A 25,487-nucleotide genomic window follows, 5' to 3' on the forward strand; every position below is an offset into this window, starting at 1 on the left:
GTACCACCTACCCAAGGATTGTTGCAGACCATGTACATGCTTTCATGGAAACGGTATTCCTTGATGGCAGTGGCATCTTTCAGCAGGATAATGCCCCCCTGCCACAAAGCAAACATGGTTCAGGAATGGTTTGAGGAGCACAACAGTGCAAGGTGTTGACTCGGCCTCCAAGGTCCCCAGATTTCAGTCCAATCGAGCATCTGTGGGATGTGCTGGACAAACAAGTGTGATCCACGGAGGCCCCAACTTACAAGACTTAGAGGATCGGCTGCTTAAGTCTTGGTGTATAACCATGAGTTCACCACTATCAGAGAATATAGCCATGTCTTCCCCAATGTCACAGTATATAACCAAGTCTTCACCACGGTCACAGTATATACCCATGTGTTCACCACTATCACAGTATATAACTTTAATGCCAGCCCAGTGCCATAGAGTGGGGTTAGACTGGAACTGGACCAGAGATGGGCACAGCCGAGTCCAGCGCCCAGCCTTGTGAGCAGCTTAATGGACTGTGTGACCCCTCGACCGACCACTAGCAGGACAGGAAGTACGAGAGCAGGTGGATTTGGGACAATTAAGGACTAATGTGATTGTCTCTTGCGGACAGAGTTAGTAAACACATCTCATGAGAAAGCACAAATTCAGCATTTCTGACAATTAAGTTTTGCCTCATAACCTTTGTTCAGCATATTTAAAATCTGCTGAGGAGAATTTACACCCTTTATTGCCTGTGGCAGCTTCCTCCAACAAACCCACATCGGAGCCGCCGGAATGTAATTAGATGAGACGTTTCTTTTTGAATTTGTCATAGAAAAATGACAGACGAGCCTTTAAACAAGACGAGAGCAAATACCCAAGTTCACGTTAACGAGTTTGTTGATGGCTTCTGATTTGTTTCCATGGAGAAAGTAATTTGAGGACTCAACTTCAGTAGATGAATATTCCCTGTCTGAGCATCCCTGTCTGGACTTGGCCATGAGACCAGAGGCAGCAGAGAGTCCAGGGAGCACACCTCCTACTGGGGAGAGGAGAGGGAGAGGAGGGGTGGAGGGCTCCAGAGCAGACCTCCTGTAGGGCTCCCTAAACTCGGCCATTAAAGTGAAACGACACTGTAAAGAAATACAACCCGGGAGTGAATTATAACATTTAATTATAGACAAAATGTTCTGTCATTCTTTATGTACATAAGTAATTACAAGGTCAGGTAGCTAGTATCCTCAAGGTTTACATGTAGTTCCATCAGCTAGTGTTTATGTTTGTTCGTTTACCGTCTTACAAAATATGCTATGTACTGTGCTCACATTTTAAAAGCCTCGGGAGTTTGCCATACGTAATTTTCAAAACCATTCAACAAATGTCATTCACAATACTTTCTCATTATTTACAACAACAAAAAAAAACCCAGCTTTGCTGCTAAATTATACATATTAACAAACTACGTTCTCAGTATCTACAATGAAGCTATACAGAGAGACAGAATTTGAGGCTTGTATTTGGGGCAGGATTCATCTACTGAGACCAGCTCCTCATTCGAGTGTGTGGGGTTGTCTGGGTTCCATGGTTGCTGAGCGAGTCAGAGAGCAGGGGTAGGGTTAGGTGTGTGTGTGTGTTTGTGGGGTTCCATGGTTGCAGAGCGAGTCAGAGAGCAGGGGTAGGGGGGTGTGGTCCAGGCCCTCCAAAAGTCAGTGGGACCAACAAGAGTCTGTGTTTCTGTACATGACTTGTGTTACCGGGTAAGGTGGAGTCTCTAGACATCCAGAGTGAGACGTGACGCAGAGCGAGACGGGAGGGCTGTGTCTCTCCGTCCCTCCACAGGCGTGAGGAGCCCCCCCAACACGGCTGGAAGTCCTCCCCAAAAACATGCCCCCCCACACCCTCCAAGTTCTTCTGGGTGGAGGCAGCTGGAGAGGAATCAGTCCACCGTCCCCCTCCTCCCCTCCGCACCCCACAGACCCTGCATGCACCTCTCCCTGGGCCCGGGGGCAGGCTCAGATGCAGGTGGAGGGCTGGGCGCTGGGCTGCTGCTTGCGGCTCCTCAGTCCTCCGCTTTTGTCCTTGAAGCCCACGCACATCTGCTGCGACACGTCCACCAGCGCGCTGGCCACCGCCAGGCCTGCAGATCACACACACACACGTCAACAACACAGGATATGACGTCACAACACGTCATCAACATAGGACATGACTTCACACACGTCATCAACACAGGATATGACGTCACCCCCATGTGGGTGGGGGAGGAGAGGGCCTCTCACCAGACTGTCCTGGGGGGGGAATGCCCCGGGAGCCTCTGGGTAATCGCACAAAGATGGAGAGAACTGCTGCCTTGTTGCCGAAGCACGGCTCCAGCGCTATGGGCTTGGGCACCGTCTGGAGGGAGAAAAGAATCAGTCAGCCAGGCCCAACCGAAATAGAAATATAGGGGATACACACAGGAATAACTACACACACACAGGAATACATACAAACACTATGGCGGCCCACAGCAATAATGTATTAAATGTCCCATCTCCACCCTGCCTCAGCCTGCTGCTTTAAGCACAGCCCCTGTGCATGTGCAGCGCTGAAGGTGCTGGAGAGGGATGAGACACCCCAGGAAGAAGACCAGGCACAGACCGGGCACAGCCTGGCTCTTGTCGCTTCGAGAAAACTCAGTCTCAGATGAATTGTTGTGATGAATCAATGACTCAAATGAATGAACTGGCCAATGGGCTTCATGTTTCGTTTGACAGACTCTCGTGGGAAAGTGGACTGGCTTTGACAGCGGGCTGTATAAATTGCTTCTCTTATCCTTTGTACGGTTCAGGATCGAGACTTGAGCTGTCTGGTAGGCTTTGCCTGCCTGGCACCTCTGACCATTACAACACACACACACACAAACAGGAATTCAAACATCTCAGTCCAGTCCCCTCTCTCTCTCTATCCCCCCCTCCTACCCCCCCTGCCTGGCCTCTACACGGCCTGACCTCGCCCCCCAAGGAAGGAGTCAAACAGTGCTCCTAGTGTGGCACCGCCCACACACCCACCGGTGTGCTGGCGCATGCATACCCACTACACGACAGAACACAGGGAGAGAGACAGTAATCATATTCAAACTCTGACCCAATTTACACATTTATTACCGGTTCTGTTTCTGCCCCCCTCCCCCCCCACACACACCTCCTCTTCTACCTGCTGGAGATGCACAAGCCGTGGGGGTTCTGCTTGTGTTGTCCTGTATGTGTGTGTGTGTGTGTGTGTTCTGGGTCTACTCAGAAATGGAACAGTACAGATTTAGACAACAGTCTCACTGGGGAGAGAGGCTGACATGTCACACAGGCAATCACACACTGCCAGGCTCTCACACACCTGTGTTCATGAAACCCGTGTTCATGAAACCCGTGTTCATGAAACCCGTGTTCATGAAACCCGTGTTCATGAAACCCGTGTTCATGAAACCCGTGTTCATGAAACCTGTGTTCATCCACATGCAAACAGCAAATGTTTACTCCTCGACAGGTCTGCAAACGCCTTTGTAAACCGAGATTTGTTAAAACGTTTGTTAACCGAGACCATAGGTCGACCGTAGGCCGTAGGTCGTTAAAACAAATAGTTTTAACAAATCGAGGCGACAAAGCATTTGCTGACCTGTCGAGGAGTAAACATTTGGTTTCTTATATACTACAACAATACGTGGGAAGATCCCAATCAAACACGTCGAATCTGGAGCAGACGCCATGTTGTCAGAGCAATCAGCTGCACTTGCACTGGTGACGTCACCACATCTCCAAGGCAACATATCAACAACTGAACAGAGCAACTCTCTGGTTGGTTAAAACCATTGATTTACCTCAGCGAACATTTGGGAGGTCAATAAACGTATTGATTAACTTTTGAGAACGTCTCCTGGACCAATAGGAACAGCGTAGTGGTCCAATTATTACACTGGTATATAAGAAACTGCGTTATTGCATGTCGCAACAGCATGCTCCTCTTATTTGCAGGCTGCTAAACATAGGAAACAGTCAGGGACAGTAGAAGAAGGGACCAGCCTTCAGAAAGAGACACGCCGTCCCTCGCAGAGCAAAGAAAACAGATGAAATAGAACACCGTCAAAAATTCAATTATGCCTTCCTTTAGATGCCGTCTGTGAGCTTCCTACCAGGTAGGGAGGTCTGTCTGCTCAGTCTTCAGAGGGACTGTGGTAATGACGTTCCTCAGCGCAGGCCTTTTGTTTAACCCCCCCCCCCCACACACACACACACACACCCCCCTCCCCACCCCCGGGGGAGTTATCTGGGCCGGCCAGGCGGGCCTCAGAGGGGTTCAGCTCCAGGAATTAGCTCTGCATGTGGGCGACGCAGCCTCTTCCTGCTCGCCCTCATCACACATCCAACACTCCTCCTCCTAGCCTTCATCACACATCCAACACTCTTCCTCCTAGCCTTCATCACACATCCAACACTCCTCTTCCTAGCCTTTAAACACAACTTTAAATATCTTCCCTCAATGCACAGCTTGGTCCAATCCCAGGTGACGATAGACTGGCAGGGTCTCCTGATAGGACCACATGCAGACCAGGGAGGATCTTCCACCAACTGCGGCATGGAGAGATACCATATAGATCCACATTGTGGAAGGGGGGGGGGGGGGTGGCATAGAGCACATTGTGGAGGGAGGGGGGAGATGGCAAAGAGCACATTAAGGAGGGGTGGGAAGATAGCATAGAGCACATTAGGGAGGAGGGGAGGGGGGAGAGGAGATCTAAATTGGATCTTTGCTCCAGGGCCGGTCTTCCCCCAGGAGAAGAAGAGAGAAGGCAGGATGGAAGAGGGATGTTTCCTGAGAGAAAGGAGGTGGGGAGGAAGAGAATTGGGGAAAAGAAAAGAGAGGAGAGGGGGGGGGGGGAAGAAGGGGGAGAGAAGAGAGGAGGAAGAGAAAGGGAGAGGGGGAAGAGAAGAGAGGACAGGCGAAAGAAGAAAAGGGAAGGGGAAGAGAGGCTAATCTGCGATGGAGGACTTGGCCTCGCTGGCACAGCTTGCACACGCACACAGAGATAACACAGTAGCAGAGGAGCCAGACTGCAGATGAGATCAGAGAAGCGCTCGTCCATGAGCGGAGAGCGAGAAAGGAGGACAAAACAGACGGGGGAGGGAGAGGGAGAGGGGGAGAGAGAGGGAGAGAGAGAGAGAGAGAGAGAGAGAGAGAGAGAGAGAGAGAGGGAGAGAGAGGGAGAGAGGGAGAGAGAGGGGGAGAGGGGGAGAGAGAGAGAGAGAGAGAGAGAGAGAGAGAGAGAGAGAGAGAGAGGGAGAGAGGGAGAGAGGGAGAGAGAGAGAGAGAGAGAGAGAGAGAGAGAGAGAGAGAGAGAGAGAGAGAGAGAGAGGGAGAGAGGGAGAGAGAGAGAGGGAGAGAGAGAGAGAGAGAGAGAGAGAGGGAGAGAGGGAGAGAGAGAGAGAGAGAGAGAGAGAGAGAGAGAGAGAGAGAGAGAGAGAGAGAGAGAGAGAGAGGGAGAGAGGGAGAGAGGGAGAGAGAGAGAGAGCTGGAGACCGAAAGACGAGGGAGGGAGAGACTGACGGGTATTGGGAGAGAGAGGACTCTGAGAGAGAGTGAGAGAAAAGAAAGGGGGAGAGAGAAGATGGAGGGGAATGAGGGACAGAGAAGGAGCCAGAGGGAGGGAGGGGGAGAGAGAGACACACACACACACAGAAGGATATGCTCCACAGGGTAGCTGATTGGAGAGAACCCCCTGCCCACCTAAAGCCCCTGAGATGCACGAGCCCTGCCACAGCCTCAGCAGCCCCCCCCCAGGCCCTGCACTCCTCAGGCCACCAAAGCCCCTGAGACACACGAGCCTGCACAGACCCTCAGAGCCCCCACTGCACAGGAAGTCCCACCATGCAGTACTGAACACAGGAAGACCTTTACACAGGGACGACCGAACACGGGAAGGAAACTCGGCCCGTGAACTGAGGTCATTGAGCACTCGCGGCTCCTAACAAGGTTGACAGGGGGGACGCTATCTGGAACCCCTTCAGGTAGTGTGGCGTACATGCTGAGAGGAGAAGACTGAGGAGAGAGGGAGGGTTCCCTGTGCCGTCAGCCCTGGCCATGATGACACGCTCACCTTGACGTTTCCTCCAATCAGGTCGGGCGGCTCCTCGTCCGTCTCCAAGGCGACGTTGATGGTGGCAAAAGGCCGGCTGGCCATCTGCTGCATCTCCCGGAGCAGTTGCTGTGAGGTAGAAGAGGGAGAGGAACATGACGTTCTGGAACATGGGAAGGATTCTACAACATGACAAGGATTCTAGAACATAAACGGATGTAGGAACGTGATGTACTGGCACATGAGAAGGTTTCTAGAACACGAGAGGGGATCTAGAACATGAAAGGGGGAGTTCTAGAACCTGAGTGGGGTTCTAGAACATGAGAAGAGTTCTAGAACATGAGTGGGGTTCTAGAACATGAGAAGAGTTCTAGAACATGAGTGGGGTTCTAGAACATGAGAAGAGTTCTAGAACCTGAGTGGGGTTCTAGAACATGAGAAGAGTTCTAGAACCTGAGTGGGGTTCTAGAACATGCAAAGAATTCTAGAGAGCTCAAACAGAGGGGCAGCATCTGAAGCTGCCAGACGGGCAGGAGAACAAATTTGAAGAGAAACACCCAAATCCAACGCTACAAAAATATTGTTTAATTGACGTCTCTTTTCGAGGATGACTCACAACACTTCACAGGCTGCAGGTTCATGCAGGAAGCTAAAAAACAAAGCTGGAGCCAAATGTGGTGCATGTGTGTGTGGGGTTTGGAGGTGACGCAGCCCCTGCCTGGCTCATTAAGGTGCAAAAGGCTGGAGAGGAGAGGCGAGGAGAAACATGAAGAGCTAATATTTCATTTGAGTCTCTGTCGCACACACGCACACGCGCACACACACACACACACACCTCCCGCAGCGTATGGCTTGTGAGGGTTGGGTTTTTCTGTATAACTCAACATCTGCTAAGAGTCTCACAACTAACGTCACTGGAGCCATATCCCCAGCGAGGACACGGTCGTCATCCTGGTACAGGCGGAGCGGAACGGGGATCTGTGTCCCTGTCCAACCACACGCACGCACACCTCATTAGGAACACGCATGCACACGCGCTACCCGTGTACCAGCGTCGGGAAAGTGTTTGGCGGAGAGCTCGCATGACATGCAAGGAGCTGTAGAACCAAATAGACTCGGTAGATTACACAGAGAGACAGGAGGAGGGAGGAGGAGAGAGAGAAGGGGGAGAGAGAGAGAAGAGACAGAGTAGCAAAAGGGAGAGAGGACAAAGAGTAGGAGAAGGAGAGTGAGGTGAGAGAGCGAATGTGAGCGACAGAAAGAAAGAGCAGGATAGAGGTGTGAGGGTGAGAAAGAAGCGTACAAAGGGTTTGCCCCTGGGAACAGGAAATCGAGAGAGCATTTGGAAACAGCACACACACACACACACAGCACTTTCCAACGCACTTCGGCATCAAACCATTTACTTATTGATGCATCCGTTTAAAAATGCTGTCGGAGGGAGAGCTCTCCATCATCTCAGAGAACAAGACTACTTCGGGGCGCTCTCTGCCTCTCCCCCTCTCTCTTCCCCCCCCCCCGTCTTTCCCCCTCTCTCCCTCCTTCTCTCTCCCTCCCCTTCTCTCTCCCATTCCCCCCCCCTCTCTCACCCTCCCCCTCTCTCTCTCTCTGTCTGTCTCTCCCCCTCTCCCGTGAGGAGCGGGGTGGAGGAGAGGAGGTGGGGTGGAGGAGAGGAGGTGGGGTGGAGGAGAGGAGGTGGGGTGGAGGAGAGGAGGTGGCAATACTGACAGCATGCCATGCTTTGATCCCCTCTACCCACCCGCTCTCTACCCTGCTGTGTGTGGACAGCCTACAACAGGAAGTGGCATGTGTGCGTGAGACTGCGCGTGCGAGAGAGTGCGTCTTATGCAACTCGGTCAGTAGATGTCCATTAAGCAAGCTGTGCTGGGGAGGGGGGAATAGAGAATACATACAATAAAAGATGGAGGTAATGAAGAAGAGAAGAAAATACAAGCAATAAGGAAAATAAGAAGAAGAAGAGGAGTGGAAGAGAGGAGAGGGAAAGAGGAGCCTGAATAATGTGTTGGTGAAGGCCGATGTGTGGAGCGTGATAAGGAAGTGAGCCGGAGGGAGGGGGGGGGGGTCAGGGTTCGGGGGTCACCTCCAGTGTGCTGGGGTCAGAGTGATAAGCCGGTGTGTCTATTCTCAGTAATAAGACATCAGTGCTAATCCAGCCTTTAATTATTCCCTGTCTCCCGCCCAGAATACTGAACAGAAGGATTAACAACTGTCTCAGGAGCTGTGGAAGAGAAGCACGCAAGCATACACAATATCTGAGAACTTCCAACTGTTTGAGAACTGCCAGACTTCGAGAACTGCCAGCTGGTACAATAGTGGCTAATAAGCATATTTATCTACCCAACCATCCAGACAGTTATCCATTGAGCCATCCATCCACCCAGTTATCCATCCATCCACCCATCCAGCCAGTTATTCATGCATCCATCCAACGTCATTGCTTTCTCTTCACTAGCATGTATCCCCAGTGTTGGCCTGTTTTCCTTCACTTACAAATTCCCCACGTTGACCTTCACGTCACCTCCGCCCTCTTTCCCGATCGCCCTCTTTCTCCATCGCCCTCCTCCACCCTCTTTCCACATCGCCCTCCTCCGCCCCCTTTCCACATCGCCCTCTTCCGCCCTCTTTCCCCATCGCCCTCCTCCGCCCTCTTTCCCATCGCCCTCCTCCACCCTCTTTCCCATCGCCCTCCTCCACCCTCTTTCTCCATTGCCCTCCTCCACCCTCTTTCTCCATCGCCCTCTTCCACCCTCTTTCTCCATCTCCCTTCTCCAACCTCTTTCCCCATCACCCTCCTCCACCCTCTTTCTCCATCTCCCTCCTCTTTCCCCATCTCCAGTCACCCTCACACCTTTCACCAGGAGGAGGGGGTGAGGGGGGGATGAGGAGGTTGAGGGGGGCTGAGGGTTTATTGGCCTCATAAATATGGGTGGGATCAACCTTGTGACATGTATGCCCCCTCTCCCCCCTCCCTTAGGAGCTTTCTGGAGGGGGCAGCATCATGGAGGAGAACACTGCTAGACTGTTTACTGGTGCTGGTTAATGACCTGAGTAAGGAGCGTAGCAGGAGCAGTTAAACCTGACCTGCTGCTTATACACACACACACTTATCACTGATTTGCTGCCTACAAACACACACACACACTTATCACTGACTTGCTGCTCACACCCACACCCAGTTATCACTGACTTGTTGCCTACACACACACACACACACTTATCAATGACTTGCTGCTTTACACACACATCACTGACTGGCTTCTTACGCACACACACACACACACACACACATCACTGACTTGCTGCCTACAGACAAACCCAGTTATCCCTGACCTACCGCTACACATCAGATCCAGCTATGCACAGGTGTCTCCTATATCAGTCCTCTCTGCCCCCTCCCCAAGACAGTATTGCCCCTCCATACTAACTATTCATACACAAGTAGCTTGCCATGCTAACTCTCTACAGGCAGTTAGCATCCTGCCATGCTAACTCTCTCCAGAAAGTTAGCATCCTGCCATGCTAACTCTCTCCAGACAGTTAGCATCCTGCCATGCTAACTCTCTCCAGACAGTTAGCATCCTGCCATGCTAACTCTCTTCAGACAGTTTGCATCCTGCCATGCTAACTCTCTTCAGACAGTTTGCATCCTGCCATGCTAACTCTCTTCAGACAGTTTGCATCCTGCCATGCTAACTCTCTTCAGACAGTTTGCATCCTGCCATGCTAACTCTGTATTCAGAAAACAGCAGTTGCTGACATAGGACAAAGTAATAAGCAACCGTCCCACCTGGAACAGTCTGGGAGAGGGTGCTGAGAATACAAACAGATTTGTTCATCTCAGGAGAAATAACCATGCGTAATGACTGCGTAACCCAACAGCAGTGTTGTGACTGTGCGTGTGTGCGCTGGGAGTTCAACAGCATCCCTTTTCATTCGAAGAGTACAAGCACGGCACTCTACAATCCTGTTCACGGGCGGACTGCACATGCACGCATGCGCGCTCACACCTCTTGATCTTCTGGGTGCCTGAGAGGGTGTTTTTATTTGGTAAAGGTTACGCTTCTCAGAGTGGCTGGGTGAGGGAGGGAGGGAGGGGGTGGTAGTAGGGGGCGACAGGGGTGGGGGGTTGAGGGGGCCCTGGTCTGGGCAATGACAGCTCTCGGGAGGGTTCAACTGAAAAGCTCTTCAACCAGCAGGACAAGAGGAGAGAGTGTTAGCCCCTGGTCAGACCTCATCCTCACACAGACACACACAGACACACACAGACACACACTTGGAAGCATTCCTACTCTGGCTGGAAAATGCGGAAATACATACAATAGGCTGAAACACATGGGCACCAAACCCTGTAGAGGCTAGAGAGGTGGTGGATGTGATGGAGGGCCGGTGGAGGAGGGTTCAGGTTCAAACCTCCAGAACAAGGCAGGCCGTGGGTCAGGGGTCGACACTCACCTCTCGTCGCCGTGACGCCCAGCAGCTCTGTTTGATCTTCCAGACCACGGCGGCCACCAGCAGCAGAGACAGGAAGCAGCTGAGCACAGACAGGAAGAGGAGGAACACATGTCAACGTCACACTGCAGTATGTGTTAGTGTGTGTGAGCGTTCCTGTTGCCCAATGCAGTTGTGTGTGTGTGGGTGTGTGTGAGAGTGTGCGCGCGCACATGTGGTCCCCATAGCAGGTATGCTATGTATGCGAATGCGTGCGTCAAAGTGTTTTATTAGTCAGGCGAGGCTCTGGTCAACAATGCAGCAGCAGCTAAAGACATAAGACACTAAGATACAAATAAGCGATCCGATCCAAGAGAATATGGTATGAGGAGGTAGAAGAGAATGAGCTGGAGGAGAAAGAGGAGGAGGAGGAAGAAGAGGAAGAAGAGGAGGAAGAAGAGGAGGAAGAGGGGGAGGAGGAAGAAGAGGAGGAAGAGGAAGTGGAGAAGGAAGAGGGGGAGGAGCAGAAGGAAGAGGAAGTGGAGGAGAGGGAGGCAGAGGAGGGGGAGGAGGAGGTCGCACAGCAGATGTCAGCAGAGCGGAGCTCATGTCATCCTCCCTCGTGCTGCGATGTGTTCACAACAGCTAGAGTCAGGCAGCGCCGTGTAAACACACAAGCTCTCCCTAACGAGCTCCTTCCTGTTGGCTGTCACGTCCCCCTCCCCGGCCCAAACTTCAATTAGCAAGGCTGCTAAGATCCCCATCCATCTGTAGTCGGCTGAATCGAGCAACAGACAGATTGAACATTAATGGCTCCTATCATCCCTTCCAGATCTCTCTCCTTCAGCTAGGCGGCCCCAAAGCTGACGTCGTTTCTATGAAAGACTTGAGAGGCCACGACTCAGTGATTTGAAGAGCTTCAGCATTTCCTCTCTCCATCTAGACGCTCAGCCCTTCAAATACTGAAAAATGGCCTGTGGTTATTAGAGGGTATTTTTTATATATATATATATATATATATATATAGCATTATGCTGCGGCCGTTTGACCGGCCCTTCGGGAAACCTCCTGACGGCCAGTCCGACCCTGCCTCCAACTGATGGCCAGTGGCCTGCACCTTCCCACACCTGAGGACTGGGCTGTGACCACTCCCAGCAGGTCCAGCTTGGAAGGAGAGGAAGTCGTTTCTCTTAGGGACAGACTGGGGAGTGGAGAAGAGTGGAGAGGTGAGGAGAAGAGAGGAGCATGAACACGAGGACATGGGACAAGCAAAGAGAAGATGGAGACAGAGGAGAACAGGAGGAGAGCAAGGGGGAGAAGAGAGGGGAGAGAAGAGGAGGATAAGAGGGGTAGGAGAGCAGAGAATGGGTGAGGAAAGCCGGAGTAATGTGGAGAGCGGGAGAATTGTGAGGAGGACAGAGGAGTAGGAGAATGGAGAAGGAGCAGAGGGGAGAGAAGAGGTGAGGAAGAGAAGAGGGAAGAGGAGGGAGAGGTGAGGAAAGCAGGAGGAGAGGGGAGAGGAAAAGGAGAGCAGGGGGAGAGGGGAAAGGAGGAGGAGAGCAGGGGGAGAGGGGAGAGGAGGAGGAGAGCAGGGGGAGAGGAGGAGGAGAGCAGGGGGAGAGGAGGAGGAGAGCAGGGGGAGAGGGGAGAGCAGGAGGACAGCAGGGGGAGAGGGGAGAGGAGGAAAGCAGGGGGAGAGGGGAGGAGAGCAGGGGGAGAGGGGAGAGGAGGAGAGCAGAGGGAGAGGGGAGAGGAGGAAAGCAGGGGGAGAGGGGAGAGGAGGAGGAGAGCAGGGGGAGAGGGGAGAGATGAGGATAGCAGGAGAGGGGAGAGCAGGAGGACAGTGATCTATTATTAATCAGAGAGGAGTCTCATCTTCTCCTTCTGACCTGAATACTGCAGAGATATGAAGAGAGAGAGGGAGGGGGGGGAGGGGAGACCTGAATACTGCAGGGTCAGAGATATGGAGACAGGGAGGGAGAGAAATAGAGAGGGATGTAAAGACATGCGTTATCCCCAGAGAAGAAGCCCCATGGGAGACTCTGGAGCCCCAGGAGATGGAGTGAGCACCACTCAGCAGAGGAGACAGCACTCCAGCCCTCGATACAAAATAGCATTGCTGCCACACACACACACACACACACACACACAACCCGACCCAGGGCAAGTAGCAGGGTGGAGGCCTGTTGAGCGAGGGTCCTAACGGGCCGGCCTGCAAGCCGATGGACCAGAACACCTCGCCCGGCCACTCACCTCAACTATGGCACTGTGGATGCGTTTAAAAAATAAACATATATTATATAAATATATATTTATCCATCTCTCTATCTAGATATGCCTGCGGTGAGTGTGTGTTTACGTGTGTGTGAGTGCATGCGCTCGAGTATGTTAATGCCAGCTGTATGTGCATGTGCACATTCGTGAGCGCGCGTGTGTGTGTGTGTGTGTGTGTGACCGTGCGTGTGTGCGTGCACGAGTGTGTGCCTATCTCTGTGGAACACAGCTCCCCTGGGGCACCTGGTGCTGGCTAATAGAATAGCAGACAGGAAAAAGCCTGACCAGAGGAGGAGATGGTCCTGCCACACTTACCCTCTCTGAATACTGAGGGGCAGATCACAGGGCTGTAGCAGGGATGCCAGCGAGAGATACTCGCTAGAGATGAGTATATGAAGGGGTACCAGCTAGAGACCCCAGCTAAAGACACCAGTTAAAAGATACTAGCTAAAGATGCGTATGTGAAGAGATACAGGGTAGAGACACCAGCTAGAGATGAGCATGTGAACAGATACCAGCTAGAGATGAGTCTCTCTGTGATGCAGGTTGGAATGTGTCGAATGCGTTCCTGCTGCAGCCCAGAACGTCCCACTAGAGACAGGAAGGGCTCGTGTGTTTGGACCTGGAGATGTGTGGGTACTGTGTGTACTGTGTGTATGCTGGCTCTGGTGATAAGAGGGCCTACCTTCCCCCATCCCCAAAGGAAGACAGAATGGATGGATGCACTCTGCTACACTAGCTTCAGGAGGACTCTTTTTCTTTGCTGAATCACAGGCACAGCCCACACACCGAAACACTGAGCTGAGGATTACCCAGCCAGAGAGAAGAGAATGGAGAGAGTGTGGGGGGAAAGACAGAGAGAGGAAGAGTGTGGGGGGAAAGAGAGAGAGAGGAAGAGTGTGGGGGGAAAGAGAGAGAGGAAGAGTGTGGGGGGAAAAAGAGAGAGAGGAAGAGTGTGGGGGGAAAGAGAGAGAGAGGAAGAGTGGGGTGGGAGGGAGAGAGAGAGGGAGCTGTTTGTGCGCATGAAGATTAATCTGTAGGCATGTTGTTTAGCATGATCTGTAGGCATGTTGTTTAGCATGATCTGTAGGCATGTTGTTTAGCATGATCTGTAGGCATGTTGTTTAGCATGATCTGTAGGCATGTTGTTTAGCATGATCTGTAGGCATGTTGTTTAGCATGATCTGTAGGCATGTTGTTTAGCATGATCTGTAGGCATGTTGTTTAGGGTTCTTAGTCAACTAGTTGGAGTGTTGTGCACCTCTGCACCGTGGTTGATAGTTTCAATTCAACTGGGATTGTTTGGTTGGCACTTCCGTTCAACATCCATCCCAAATACAGCTGTCTCTGTATTATGACTGATACAGCTTTTCCACTTCAACATGTACTGTAAAAACCCCGCCACAGGCAAAATGTTGCATACGTATGCTGGGTCTTTTAAAATAAAGTTCCCTGAAAATCTAAGCAATTTGGCTAGCTCTATTTTAGAGCATGATTCAGTTGCTCACCGTGCTATGACTTCAAATGATTAGCCGTGGTTAATATAGTGCAGCAGCTAGTTTAGAAGTTACTCAGGGTTTTACTTTGGACTTTATTTCATTAGTTTCATTTAATTTCACATGATACCACTAAACCCTCTATCCGAATGACATTGAAAAGAACAAAATGTCTTCAAATATTTTATTTTATTATTTATTTGTTGAGTATTCTTTATTCGTTTTTTTCTTCTATACTGCAATACTTGTTTTGAGGCTTCTATATTTCTACTTTTATGTGTATTGTACGCACCAACCCACTCAGTATGGTTTTAAAAAATCACTTAAGAACTATTAACTTCAAAGACATTTCAATATTTAATATCAATTTAGAGAGATTGGGTCATAGGGCTTTTCTTATATCTTATAAAAAATATCTTATATTTGTATTTTTTCTTTTTGTGTGTGATTAATTGTGTAAATTGTAAAATATGATTTGCATTTTCAAATGTCTCAAATGTCATATTCAGCTTATGCTGAAGCTAATGGGGATCCAAATAAAACAAACAAACAAACCAACCCACCAGAGGAAAGTCCTAGATTGTGTAAACTTACTTATAATAATAAACCTGATTCTTGGTTCTGAACATGTTTTCAGTTGAGCTTGCGGCTCCAGGCTAGCTAGCCTGCCCCTGGTGTTCCACAGAAAGAGAACACCCTTATCGCGGTATACCTCCCCAGCTTGCTTCCTGTTTCATACAGAAGAACTGGCAAAAACAACACCTGCCAGATGAAATCCTGGAGGTAGATAGGAGGCTTCCTGTCTGACTCTACGGCAGCGCTTAGCAGAGTGACACAGTCACAGGTCGGCTGCAGAGTCGTGAACAGAAATCTGCTTCCTACGGCGAGTTGGGATGAGTAAAAAGCCTAAGAAAAGGACATTGAAACGTCCAGTCTAACTGTACCTCTACATCAACAAGTTGACATGGTTGTATGGTTTGGATGTTGCACAGGCAGGGGAGCTGGGTGGCTCTACTGTGCTTCAAACACCGTACATCACAGGACACCTGCTCAGTGTGGTGGTGGATTGGAATGGCTTTCTTCTGAGGGTTTTCACCAACCTTAACGCAACACGTAAAACACATTTTCTGTGCGTTTGATTTCTAGCGCGTGTTTGTGTCCATCTATAAGCCAGGGCTGATCCATGTTTTATGAGCGTGTGTGTAGAATTTGCTCTGTTCTTGTTTGTGTTTATTGCCCGCAGGGAGGAAGGGGGGGGTTTGCATCAAACGCTACAGGATCCACTAACCCAACATGTCATGAGGATTGCCATGTAATCATGCCATGAAATCGTTTTGAAATCATCATCTTTTTTGCCATGAAAAAAAAAAAAGAGAAAAAAAAAAAAGAGACAAATCTCAGTGCTCATTACACTTACTCAATGTATACCATCTTCCTAATTCAGCCACACCAATGTGTGTGTGTGTTTGTGTTTCCTGCATTATCTCTATGACATGGATTGTGCAACCATCAAGGTATTGATGTGGAGAACTGCATTCTTTGTGTAGTCAGCAGTCACACTTTCTCGCTTTCTCTCTCTTGCGCGCTCTCTCTCTCTCTCTCTCTCTCTCTCTCTCTCTCTCTCTCTCTCTCTCTCTCTCTCTCTCTCTCTCTCTCTCTCTCTCTCTCTCTCTCTCTCTCTCTCTCTCTCTCTCTCTCTCTCTCTCTCTCTCTCTCTCTCTCTCTCTCTCTCTCTCTCTCTCTCTCTCTCTCTCTCTCTCTCTCTCTCTCTCTCTCTCTCTCTCTCTCTCTCTCTCTCTCTCTCTCTCTCTCTCTCTCTCTCTCTCTCTCTCTCTCTCTCTCTCTCTCTCTCTCTCTCTCTCTCTCTCTCTCTCTCTCTCTCTCTCTCTCTCTCTCTCTCTCTCTCTCTCTCTCTGTCTCTCTCTCTCTCTCACACACACACACACGCAAACAAACAACCACACTGCAGACCCCTCCACATACACAACCACAACCCCCCCATCCCACCAGTCTATGTCCAGTGTGTGTGTGTGTCACATTCAGGAACCACATTCCTACGTTGCTGTCCCATTCTGCTCCTCCCACCTTAAATCAATATCATATTAGAGTTCCTGCGAGGAGATTCTACCCTCAGCCATACATTATAAAAGACACCCGCGCAAGCGTGCATGTGGGTTCACAATCTCGAATGTTGTGTGTGTGTGTGTGGAGATATAGTGTGGCGTGCGTGTAAAGATCTAGGAGGGATCTCTAGTGTGGTGTGTGTGTGCAGAGGGTCTCATGAGTGTGTGTGTGTGTGTGTGTGGATAAGGAAGGGCTCACCTGAAGAAGGTGACGAAGAACTGGACGAGATCCATGAAGTTACTGTGCTGAGAGAAGGCAATCTGAGGACAGAGCAGACAGACACACACTTAGTACCAGCATGGACATCCACACCAGTTCACTGATACCAGGTCTAAAGATATCAGTTTAGATATACCAGCTCAGAACCAGGTGAGCTTGTAGACCTGTCAGGATCAGCAGATTATCATCACCTGCTCCTGCTCATGGGAGAGACCTGCTCATGGGAGAGACCTACTCCTGCTCGTGGGAGAGACATGCTTATGGGAGAGACCTGCTCATGGGAGAGACCTACTCATGGGATAGACCTGCTCCTGCTAATGGGAGAGACCTGCTCCTGCTCATGGGAGAGACCTGCTCCTGCTCATGGGAGAGACCTGCTCATGGGAGAGACCTGCTCCTGCTAATGGGAGAGACCTGCTCATGGGAGAGACCTGCTCCTGCTAATGGGAGAGACCTGCTCCTGCTCATGGGAGAGACCTGCTCCTGCTCATGGGAGAGACCTGCTCATGGGAGAGACCTGCTCCTGCTCATGGGAGAGACCTGCTCATGGGAGAGACCTACTCATGGGATAGACCTGCTCCTGCTAATGGGAGAGACCTGCTCCTGCTCATGGGAGAGACCTGCTCATGGGAGAGACCTGCTCCTGCTCATGGGAGAGACCTGCTCATGGGAGAGACCTGCTCCTGCTCATGGGAGAGACCTGCTCCTGCTCATGGGAGAGACCTGCTCCTGCTCATGGGAGAGACCTGCTCATGGGAGAGACCTGCTCCTGCTCATGGGAGAGACCTGCTCCTGCTCATGGGAGAGACCTGCTCATGGGAGAGACCTGCTCCTGCTCATGGGAGAGACCTGCTCCTGCTCATGGGAGAGACCTGCTCATGGGAGAGACCTGCTCCTGCTCATGGGAGATCCCCAGCTAACAACGTTCCACACAAATACCATGACACAGATTAATCACAGGGTCTAAACTTTTTCCCCCTTAAGGACCCAAAGTTCAGACCTCTAAAAAAAGAGAAAAAAAAACCCAAAACATTTATTTATTTCAATATTGCCCTGCTCCAGATATAAAAATGTCCCAGTGCTGTGACATTCATCTGTGGCTGGAAGTGACTAGAACTGGGCCACTGCTTCCAGACAGCGTCCTCACCTATACATGGGAGGGCTTTAGCTCTGAGCAGGGCTGGGTGGTATAGCCTAAAATGTATATTACAGTACAATTTGACAGTAACTGTATATATATCACAATATTTTCTTACCCCCCCCCCCCAATTGTCTAGAATGCAATCCGCACCGCTGTGGCTGGATAATCTCAGCACTCAGTCGGATTTTGGGGTACAGCAGGTGTGTTTCATGAGTTACATTGCCAACTTTTGCAGTGCTTTCCCACAGAAGAAGAGTTGATATGTCGTTTCAACAATACGTTTAAGGGATCACAACTTCAATATTTGTAGCGAGCTGGCTATAACAAGCTATTACATGGCTGAATAGTCGATTCTGTTGGCCTACAATTAACATTTCACAATTCTAACCAACCTAGCATCTTTGCTTGCATGACTACACTCTTCCATGCTGCATCATTGAAGTTTAAGTCTCTGTAAATGTCAGAAGTTGTGTTAAGTAAAAGGAATGACAAAGCCTGAGATCACTTGCGACGTTTGAGTAGATTGTTTGCATTCAAGTTCCGTACGGTAATTGTATGCCGTGCCTGGTGTGAATGAACAAATCATATTTTGGGAAGGCTCTACCAAGGTTAGCACGGTACAGTAAAAATCCACACCGTAGGGTAAATTCACAGCGGTATACATTTCTATACCGCTCCAACCGTCTATCCCTCGCTCAGGAGGTAGCGTCTGCTACATCATAATCTCACATGACTCTGACCCAGGACACAACACGGCCACAGGTCACATGGCCCAGGCAGCCATGTTGGAAGCACATCCCTCCACATCCAGAGACCCAGCTCCTTGCTCAGACCTGCCGGTCGCCTGCCCCGTGCTCTGCCCATCCCTGGCAGGCTCAACAGCGCCTCTTAGTGGTGGAAGATGGGTAACGCGGCTGGCTTTGACAGAATTCCCCTCACACACTCCCCCCCCCTCCCCCGTCACCACAATGACACCTCGGACCAGAGCTCATCACCATGCCTGCTTATCATTCCCCACAAAGCCAGGATTTGCATACAATTCCACGGGAAGAGAAGACAAAAGCTGGAGAGTAGTGCCTGACGCACGTCAGATTAGGTTCTGAATACTTAATGTACGATCAGGACAATGAATGCTCGGAAACTCTGCTGGATCAGAGCTTGTAAAACCGGTCTGACTTATGCAAGCCAACGTTTAATGCAGAGATCAAGGCTGCGTCTCTATAAAATACCCCAACAGTATCTGTAACATCCCAGAATAACTACCCAGTATCTGTAACATCCCAGAATAACTACCCAGTATCTATAACATCCCAGAATAACTACCCAGTATCTATAACATCCCAGAATAACTACCCAGTATCGATAACATCTCGGAATAACACCCTGAACATGCTCAAACACACACAGGCCAGGTGACACCACTGTCCCCATCTCTCATGTGCTAAAGACTGGAGTTGCTGGACAAAGTCTCACACCTCATTGTACCGTTGCATTGGTAGTCATTATGTTGCTAAGAGCCCAGATGTGTTCTGATTGGTTGTTCTCCAGATAAAAGTTGGGTATAAAGTGATTGGAGAAGCCTTGTTCTCTGAGGGCTTCTCCTCTGCTCTGGCTTCTCTCTCCTCACCTCTGACTCTCTCTCCCATTTGCAATAATCATATCAGAGTCGGTCAGATTTAAAGCCTTCACTTTGTAACATGTTTGCTTTGTAATTGATTTAATTTACATTTACATTTAGTCATTTTTCATTTGTTTTGTTATTAAAATATCCGTTTCATGTATCTTTCCTCCGACCATTCTTGCTCGTATTCAACCCAGAGTGAAACTGCAATCCCAGCATAGTTTGGTTGATATTAATACACTTCAGTTTACCCCTCTTCATTTAAACCGTGGGGGAATAGATGTTGTTGTTTGGCCAATATTAAACCCCCACAAACACACTCCTGTTGGAACAAGACACGAGGCCCAGACAGGCATGAGACTCCTGTACATACCAAAGGGGCTGCAGACAACCCGCTGAGCACTGCCGTGCATGTGGGTGTATGCATGTATGTGTATGTGTGTGTCAAAAACAGCCTCGCAGCAAAGATGGAAAACTGAGAGGATGGCCAAACCACGAGTTCTTGTGAGCCTTCTTCCCTTCCCCATATCCTCTCTCCCTCTCTCTCTCTCTCCCTCCTTTCTCTTTCTCCCTCCTCTGTTACATTCCTGCACACTAAACTATTCAGAAGTAGCCGCTGCAGTCTCTGCCTCCTGGCTCCTCCCACATCCTCACAGCTGTTTCAACACAAGCAGGGTGGTGGAGCTCTGCTCAGGCCAGCTGCCCCAACACCTCCACAACATCCTTATAACACCCCTTCAACACCCCCAGCCACACCTCCTCACAACATCCTTTTAACTCCACAACACCCCTACATCTCCACTACAGCCAGGGGCGCCGTATAGGGGGGAAAAGTTAGGACAATTCCAAGGACAAATCTAAAGAAATTGAAAAACTAATAGAAATTATATACCTTTTTTTTTCTTTTTCTGGGGCTCAAAATTCCTGGCGGCGCCCCTGGCTACTGTAAAGCACCCCTACCTACATAGCTCTCCGGGATCTAGTCTCTACACATCCCTCGAGGATCAATATATAACACACTAAATGATAGGCGATAATCGGGCTGCAACAGTGTCGCACGACTATTACGCCACTCAATAAGTCGCGGAGATGTTTGAGTATGTATGTATATTATATATATATATATATATATATATATTTTTTTTTTAAGTACGCACTTCAACTGGTTAGCGGCTGCAATTCCAACAGAAGTGTTGTAGTTAGCTAGCTCTACAATTTACCGGGGCTAGGTCTGTATCTAGGAGCAAAATGGAGCACAGCTGCCAGCTGTAGGTATATGCAGGTAGCAACGCCAGTGCTAAATAAATATTTAGCTGGTCGGCTCCATGAAATCCAACTTTCCTAAACTTTTAGCTACGGTACTAATGCTGAGGGCTCGCTGATATAGCTGTCTGTCTTACTAGAACGACGTATCTATGCGTTGTTGATAACGTGTGCTGACGTTGTGTCCGTTAGGCTAGCACTGCGGTCCGTTCTGCCACAAAAGGCAATTTTCGCCACAAAATAATTATTTCAGCCTAAACCGTGCAACAAAATGTAAATCCCTACACAAGTAACAAAATCGGGACCAAGATGAACATTTTGACACCGACATTGTCTATGTAGTCCAAATATTGAGGGATCCTTAGGGGTGGGAAAATAATAAATGAGAGAACAATGGTTGTGCTCGCCTAAGGCTTGAGCCCAATTTGTATCCAACTCACCAGTTAAACAATCGACAGATTAATCATTAGTTGCAGCCCTAGGTGATAATGACATCACGGCCGATATATCGGCATATATATCGGCGGTGATATGTATATCACCCATCCTTTAGTGTCGGCCTAACAAATAATATGTGAAAGTGTAAATGTCCACGCCAGGTGCCTGAACTGGTCCACTGCTCTGGTTGGTCTGGTGCGACCGACAGGGTGGAGCGTCACACAACCCTCCATGAGCCAACTCTTGACACAACCTGACTGGAATTCCTGTTTCAATTCCCGTTTCGAGCGCACAAGGTAAGCATTCAGTATGAGCATCCACCCACAGCCTGCAGCAGAAGTACACACGCATCCCACAGGCCCCAGAACTCCACAAATCATGTCTGGACTACTGACCACATGCAGAAGTAAAACAAAATCAGAACCAATTTTAAGAGCAGCTACTCTTTAGACAGCCCTCTGCAGATCAGCTCTATAGAGGTACTGAGGACAGAGACGGTCTATAGGAGGTACTGAGGACAGAGCAGCTCTATAGAGGTACGGGTGCTGGCTACAGACCCAGCACCATGTGTTTCAACTTAACATTCCACTTTGCCCAGGTCCCGCTTATGAAGCAATCTCTACCATGCTGCCCTAGCCAGCCCCATCCACGCAACAACAACACCAGCTCTACACACACTGAACAAGGCACTAGCTCTGAGGAGACCTCACGCTTGCACACACAAACCAACAAACTAAAGAGACACATCGGAGTGTGAAAGTGCCCCCCAGCCAGGAACGAGTGGGGAGGGGTGAAACAAAGAGGGAGAGACGAGGGTGAAGATGACGCTCCACGCAGGAGTCGGAGCGGAGCCAGGCTAGCCCTGGGGGAAGAGGAGGAGAGCAGGGCCAGGCTAGCCCTGGGGGAGGAGGAGGAGGAGGAGGAGGAGGAGAGCAGGGCCAGGCTAGCCCTGGGGGAAGAGGAGGAGGAGGAGGAGAGCAGGGCCAGGCTAGCCCTGGGGGAGGAGGAGAGGAGAGAAGGAGCAGCAGAGTGGCCTCCGAGCAGTGGAGGCAGGACAGGAGCTTACTAACCGGGTCACCAGGTGCACTGGAGCCTCCAGTGGCCAGCCACGGGGCCGGGGAGGCCGGGGGCTCTGCTGTGGAGCTCTTCTCCTGGCTGCAGCGAGAGCTGAGCTGAGCACACAGCACGGAGGAGGAGACTTCAGATGGGTGAGGGAAGGAGAGAGAGAGAGGAGGGAGGAGACTTCAGATGGGTGAGGGAAGGAGGAGACTTCAGGGGGGTGAGGGAAGGAGAGAGAGAGAGGAGGGAGGAGACTTCAGATGGGTGAGGGAAGGAGGAGACTTCAGGGGGGTGAGGGAAGGAGAGAGAGAGAGGAGGGAGGAGTTTGCAGGAGGTGAGAGATGAAGGGAGAGAGAGCGAGAGAGGAGAGGGGTGGAAGGAAGGAGCAAGGACACCTAATGTTTTCCAGAACACACACACACACACTCTGGCTGACTGGGAGGCGAGAGCGAGAGAGAGAAGTGCACTGACACAAACACCCAGCCGGTCCTGAAGGACGTCACCAGTATGCACTATATACCCACAACTCTGAAGTATGCGGCCCACATCCGCCCCAAACCCCATCCTAAAACAACACCACTACATCAGTGAAGCAAGTCTCAGGATGACTCCAGAAGGAATGTCCTAGAAGGTAGGTGGAAGGGTAGACATAGTATGTTACAGTAAATTCTGCAGTGATCTAATGGTATAATATCTTATTGTATATACTGTAGCAGGGTGTCTACAGGTATAAACAAGTTAAATTTAAGACCTTTTAATACCACTTCTAAATGGAATTTAAGACCAAATTTACAATGGAAATGCAAATCAAAAGTGGAAAAAATATACAGTAATCTTTCCAAATAAACACACTGATGTCTGTTCAAAATGAACAGTATAGTAAAATAACAATAATCGGTTGAGTTTAAGAACATTGACTAAATGTGTGTAATGGCTCAGAAGTCAGATGGCATTGTTGGCTCTGGATTTCCTATTGTAACATCCAGCGTTGAAGCGTTGACATCGTTGCTAGTGGTGGAAATGGTGGAGCAGAAACTAGCAATTGCAGGCTGCTGGGTGCCTTTACTTAGTCACTGTGTTTTTTTGCTCTGCACGTGCGATTCCATCGCTCTGGTCCCCATTGTATAGACAACGCAGCGCATATAGCATACCAAAGAATATCTGACCTGAAGGAACTGACAACCAAAACTATCCCCCAATGTTTGAAGTAAGAGGGGAAACTAAATAGTGTATTAACATGAACAATGTAATGGCAATTGCAGTTATATGACTATGGGTTAAATCAGAGCAAGACTGGTCAAAAGTAAGATTAAATGAAATGTACATTTAATAACATTGCAAATGAATGCAATCAAATACAAGGCAAACGTGTTACAAAATGAAGGTTGACTCTTACCTAGTCTGATTATTGTAAATCAGAGAGAAACCAAGAGGTGAGGAAGGAGAAGGAAGGACAAGCCAGAGCTGAGGAGAAGCCCTCAGGAGATCAATGCTTCATAATTCCCTTTATACCCAAGAACAACCAATCACACCACATCTGGACCCTTACTTGTCAACATATGACCAGCAATGCTACAGTAAGTCACCCAATGAGGTGTGAGAGTAGAGGCCGTCCAGCACCTCCAGATTTGAGCATATGAGAAGTGGGGGCAGGGTGACACCCAGCCTTACAGTATGCTCTAGTTATGTTATTGTATGTTATAGTTACTGTAGGGATGTTAATGTATAGTATGTTATAGTATATAGTCATGTATGGTTTGGGAGTGTTTATGTGTTGGTTGGGAGTCTGTGTTGTTGTGGACTCACTTGGATTTTAATGGGCCATGTGAAGTTGCTAACATACACAAAGAATGTAATGTTTGGGTTGTTGCGGAAGTCAAAGTTCTCGTTGGAGAAGCTGTCCTTGAACTCCTTGATGCTGCTTCTGGACACAATGGGTATCTCCTCTCCAGTCTGGGTCCCTGCTGACAGACAGACAAGACAGGCAGACACAGACAGGCAGGTAGACGGATCAAAAGAGATGAAAGGATTAGTTGAATGGGTTTAACAAAGTCTCTTAATGTAGACAAGACATTTCCTAAGACATCGTCTAGCGCAGTAAACAGTGTGTGCATGTGTGTGCAAGTGTGTGCATGTGTGTGCAAGTGTGTGTAAGTGTTTGTCACACCTGTGAAGCTAGTTGCCCAGGTGATGTTCAGGTTGAAGTTCTTGGAAGCATTGATGAACATGTCCAGATCCCGATTTTGCTGCAGGAGACAGAAAAGGTATGTAACTGATAGATAGAACCATTGCTGAAGAGAATGACAGACAGACCAACAGACAGGCAGACAGACAGGTCAGACAGACAGGTAGGCAGACAGGAGCAGCACCTCGTCGGGCGTGGCTACGAAGTTGATGGCAGTGTAGTAGCGATCGTCTTCCTGTGATAGGCTGAAGGTGAACTGGTAGTCGATCAGCAACGTGTCTGCCGGCAGGAAACAGGAAGTGCTGTCACGATAAACCAGACTGAAAGGGACCCTTCCAGGTAAACAGGTGGAAGTATGGCGTCGGGGGTCAGATGGTTGGAGCAGTTAGGGAATCGGGCTATTCATTCGAAGGTTGCCGGTTCGATTCCCGGCCGTGCTAAATGACGTTGTGTCCTCGGGCAAGGCACTTCGCCCCACTTGCCCCGGGGGAACCCACTATAAGTCGCTCTGGATAAGTGTCTGCTAAATGACTAGATGTAATGTCAATGTCTGAGCCAAGCTGCTGCTCCTCGTATGAGGGCTGCCTCCGCCACCCAGATCGCTCAGGGAATAACCGGTTCTCAAAGCTCAGGGAGCAAACAGACTTGCTCACTTATCCTCTAAGTGGAGTGTGAGAGTGCATCTCTTCTCATACATGGGCTTGGAAAGTCAGACTGCTTGAGGAATACTTTGACTGCGAGTGCTTTGTGACTGACCGGAACAGCGATTACACTCCACTTGACAGTTGTGTTTTAGGGTGATTTTCTCCACCTACGCCTGTAATTGGAGTTCTACTTACAGTAACATGTTCCCTTGAGTGGGTTGCCTTGGTAACGGTTCTCCAGTTCACACCTGAAAGAAAGGGAAAGAAGAATGAAAGTACTGAGAGAAAAGGTAGTGGGAGGAGAGGGTCTAAAGTCCAATCAAGAGCATCAGCAGGAATCCAAGCGTCGATCTTAGGAAAAGGCGGAAAAAGCATTTGTTCCAGCAATGGAATGGAGGTGAGGTTTGTAGGCCAGGGTTGAGTTAGAGTAAAGTGTACGGAGGAGAAGGAGGGATTGAGTGTTTGGGGCGGTAAAGTACAGTGTTTGGA

At 49.6% G+C, this 25,487-nt stretch overlaps 1 protein-coding gene across 2 annotated transcripts in view; it reads right to left on the minus strand.

The window, feature by feature from the left end:
* Nucleotides 1-1,136: 1,136 nt before the first annotated feature.
* The window catches only part of atrn (attractin), a 48,677-nt gene continuing 24,326 nt past the window's right edge, over nt 1,137-25,487 (minus strand). The window contains exons 21-29 of one of the 2 annotated variants that reach the window (XM_084673572.1): nt 25,194-25,246; nt 24,539-24,633; nt 24,337-24,415; nt 23,976-24,130; nt 16,627-16,688; nt 10,559-10,637; nt 6,107-6,214; nt 2,259-2,373; nt 1,137-2,116 (exon numbers count right to left, since the gene is read on the minus strand). In XM_084673572.1, the coding sequence (XP_084529698.1) occupies nt 1,992-2,116; nt 2,259-2,373; nt 6,107-6,214; nt 10,559-10,637; nt 16,627-16,688; nt 23,976-24,130; nt 24,337-24,415; nt 24,539-24,633; nt 25,194-25,246 (871 nt within the window). In that variant the 3' untranslated portion in view covers nt 1,137-1,991. Of the gene's footprint in view, nt 2,117-2,258; nt 2,374-6,106; nt 6,215-10,558; nt 10,638-16,626; nt 16,689-23,975; nt 24,134-24,336; nt 24,416-24,538; nt 24,634-25,193; nt 25,247-25,487 lie in introns of both variants that reach the window. The other variant, XM_084673563.1, reaches the window with a different exon arrangement.

This window comes from Hypomesus nipponensis, chromosome 3, assembly GCF_054491055.1.
Source record: "Hypomesus nipponensis isolate SF chromosome 3, ASM5449105v1, whole genome shotgun sequence".
Lineage (NCBI taxonomy): Eukaryota > Metazoa > Chordata > Actinopteri > Osmeriformes > Osmeridae > Hypomesus > Hypomesus nipponensis.